Source organism: Camelina sativa, chromosome 15, assembly GCF_000633955.1.
Source record: "Camelina sativa cultivar DH55 chromosome 15, Cs, whole genome shotgun sequence".
Lineage (NCBI taxonomy): Eukaryota > Viridiplantae > Streptophyta > Magnoliopsida > Brassicales > Brassicaceae > Camelina > Camelina sativa.
This window is the reverse complement of record NC_025699.1, coordinates 16,620,123-16,623,970: the sequence shown is the minus strand read 5'-3', so window position 1 is coordinate 16,623,970 and position 3,848 is coordinate 16,620,123. Positions and strand designations below refer to the sequence as shown.

The 3,848-nt window shown below is 32.3% G+C and overlaps 1 protein-coding gene across 1 annotated transcript; it reads left to right on the top strand.

The window, feature by feature from the left end:
• On the top strand, window positions 2,773–3,764 carry LOC104748530 (SNF2 domain-containing protein CLASSY 4-like). Its single transcript, XM_010470155.1, has 2 exons — window positions 2,773–3,685; window positions 3,754–3,764. Exons 1-2 carry the CDS (start codon window positions 2,773–2,775, stop codon window positions 3,762–3,764), a joined length of 924 nt encoding a protein of 307 aa, XP_010468457.1.

Genomic DNA, 3,848 nt, shown 5'->3' with positions numbered 1-3,848 from the left:
TCAACAAATATCAGCAAGTTTTAACTTCTCACATGAAATTAGAAGACAACACCATAAACACATCATAATTATTAGCTTATTTCTTTAAATTATAACTGAGAATAAATATAATAATTATAAACTAAAAAGGAAAATAAATAGAACATCTAAACATATAACAAAATCTAAAAACAATAAACAAAGAATAACTTTTTTTGACCATACAAAATAAGATTTTCACAAAGAACCTCTCTGTTTGGATGATGGACTTTTATCGAGTTTTGAGTTAACGTGAATTATCTTATTTACAGTTTTTCATGTTTTTTTTGTTCATTACTCAATTATGCGTCAACATGTGTTAGTAAAGATCAAAATAAAAACCTTAGCTAAGGATTGATTTCTACACTTAATTAATATTTTTGATTTTTTTTTTTTTTGCTTTATGCCCTAAGAGCATCATTAATGGGAGATACTCTCACAGTTACTCTTATGAATAAGACCAAAAACAAAATAAAAAAACTATTATTTGGTCCAGTAAGAAGATAATTGTTTCTTCCGTTGCTTGTGGAAGCAACAATTCTCAACAAATATCAGCAAGTTTTAACTTCTCACATGAAATTAGAAGACAACACCATAAACACATCATAATTATTAGCTTATTTCTTTAAATTATAACTGAGAATAAATATAATAATTATAAACTAAAAAGGAAAATAAATAGAACATCTAAACATATAACAAAATCTAAAAACAATAAACAAAGAATAACTTTTTTTGACCATACAAAATAAGATTTTCACAAAGAACCTCTCTGTTTGGGTGATGGACTTTTATCGAGTTTTGAGTTAACGTGAATTATCTTATTTACAGTTTTTCATGTTTTTTTGTTCATTACTCAATTATGCGTCAACATGTGTTAGTAAAGATCAAAATAAAAACCTTAGCAAATGATTGATTTCTACACTTAATTAATATTTTTGATTTTTTTTTTTGCTTTATGCCCTAAGAGCATCATTACTGGGAGATACTCTCACAGTTACTCTTATGAATGAGACCAAAAACAAAATAAAAAAACTATTATTTGGTCCAGTAAGAAGATAATCGTTTCTTCCGTTGCTTGTGGAAGCAACAATTCTCAACAAATATCAGCAAGTTTTAACTTCTCACATGAAATTAGAAGACAACACCATAAACACATCATAATTATTAGCTTATTTCTTTAAATTATAACTGAGAATAAATATAATAATTATAAACTAAAAAGGAAAATAAATAGAACATCTAAACATATAACAAAATCTAAAAACAATAAACAAAGAATAACTTTTTTTGACCATACAAAATAAGATTTTCACAAAGAACCTCTCTGTTTGGGTGATGGACTTTTATCGAGTTTTGAGTTAACGTGAATTATCTTATTTACAGTTTTTCAAGGTTTTTTTGTTCATTACTCAATTATGCGTCAACATGTGTTAGTAAAGATCAAAATAAAAACCTTAGCAAATGATTGATTTCTACACTTAATTAATATTTTTGATTTTTTTTTTTGCTTTATGCCCTAAGAGCATCATTACTGGGAGATACTCTCACAGTTACTCTTATGAATGAGACCAAAAACAAAATAAAAAACTATTATTTGGTCCAGTAAGAAGATAATCGTTTCTTCTGTTGCTTGCGGAAGCAACAATTCTCAACAAATATCAGCAAGTTTTAACTTCTCACATGAAATTAGAAGACAACACCATAAACACATCATAATTATTAGCTTATTTCTTTAAATTATAACTGAGAATAAATATAATAATTATAAACTAAAAAGGAAAATAAATAGAACATCTAAACATATAACAAAATCTGAAAACAATAAACAAAGAATAATTTTTTTTGACCATACAAAATAAGATTTTCACAAAGAACCTCCCTGTTTGGGTGATGGACTTTTATCGAGTTTTGAGTTAACGTGAATTATCTTATTTACAGTTTTTCAAGTTTTTTTTGTTCATTACTCAATTATGCGTCAACATGTGTTAGTAAAAATCAAAATAAAAACCTTAGCTAAAGATTGATTTCTATACTTAATTAATATTTTGATATTTTTTTTGCTTTATGCCCTTAGAGCATCATTACTGGGAGATATTCTCACAGTTACTCTTATAAATGAGACCAAAAACAAAATAAAAAACTACAGTATTACTTGGTCCAGTAAGAAGATAATCATTTCTTCAGTTGCTTGTGGAAACAACAATTCTCAACAAATATCAGCAAGTGTCGACTTTTGAGTGGCTAATGATGGTCTAAGAAACTTGGTAACATATCCTTGTTGAAAATGGTCTAAACAGATTACAAAAATGTTAAAAACTTTTCATTTTCCCAAACGAATAAAATACTAACTTCTTCTGAACTATTAAATGACCTTCTCTGCTGACACATAAGTAGTATCCAACTACATTTAGCTTTGAAACTCCCGTGTCAATCAATTCTGAGAATTCCCCACCAATAGCAGTAAGAGAAACTTATCTACTAATTATATATATAGCCCCCTCATATTTGTCATTATTACACTTTACCCCAAATAACCAAAAACCCTTTTTGTATTAATGTTCTCGAGAAAGTTGAATCGTTACCGCCCAAAGGCAAAAGTGGAGAGAGACGAGAGAGCCCCCCAATCATCATCATGAGCTTCTTCAATCTTCTTCTTCCTCCTTATTTTTCGCCAAATCCAATCTTCTAGGGTTTTTGATTTCTCTCTTCTCTTCTCATCTCTTCTCATCTCTTCTCATCTCTTCTTCAGCCATGGATATGACTACTTGTGTTGCTAGAAGAACCCGTTCGAGGACTGAATCTTACTTGAACTCGATTCTGAATAAATCAAAGGGGATTTCTGAGTCTGAGGGTACTTTAAATTCGAGGACGAGGAATAAGAGAGGAGTGAGCTTGCGCGATGCTTGTTCGCCGTCTCCGAGGAAGAAGAAACCGCGGCGGAGGAAGGTGAGTGAGGATGATAACGACGACGACAACGACGACGGCGATGTTGAATTTGTTAGAACTGATTATCCTGAAGGTAAGCGAGAAGGTGTGGATGGTGATAATGTTGGTTCTAATTCTGTGGGTTTGGAATCGAAATCTCTTGATTGTGGTGATAGGGTTTGTGATTTTGATTTGGATGATGTTAATTTGAGAGGTGAAGAGAAAACTTCTAATTTTGATTTGGAGGATGATGTTGTTTTTGTTGGGACTATCCCGGGAGATAATGAGCATGTAGAGGGTGATAATGTTGGTTCTCCTAGGGTATGTGTGGATGATGGTGATTTGAGGGGTGAGGAGAAAGGTTCTACTTTGAATCCTTTATCTCCGGATGGGGATGTTGTTTTTATCCCGGGAGAGAAGGAACATGTCGAGGATGGCAATGTTGGTTCTGGGATTTGTGATATTCTTCTTAATGATATTTTGAAGGGTTCTGAGTTTGATGATGTTAAAGGAGGTTCTGTGGAGGATTTAGGGACGGATTCAGGCGAGGAATTTAGTGGTCAAGATAGAGATTCTGGTGAAAGTGATAGTGATGGTGAAGATGCTGATTCTGACTCATCTGATTACGTGGTGGGAAGTTCAGATTCTTCTGATGTAGATAGCTCTGATGGTGATTTCGTTTGTTCTGAGGATGAAGAGGCTGAAACCATAGATGTTGCTAAAGAGAAAAAGAGCCCAAGTGAAAAAGTACGCTACCATAAGAAGTCGAGGACTTCTCGTAGGGAGAATAACTTGAATGTATTTCAGCTGCTAGCTAAATCTATTTGGGATGGAACGAAAGTTTTCGAGGAAGACATCTGCTCTGGGGACGAAACCGTGGACGTTGATTGTAGAGAAGATGC

What these genes read in the sequence shown, in the direction of transcription:
- LOC104748530 (XM_010470155.1), top strand. Translation starts at nt 2,773, where the DNA reads ATGGATATGACTACTTGTGTTGCTAGAAGAACCCGTTCGAGGACTGAA.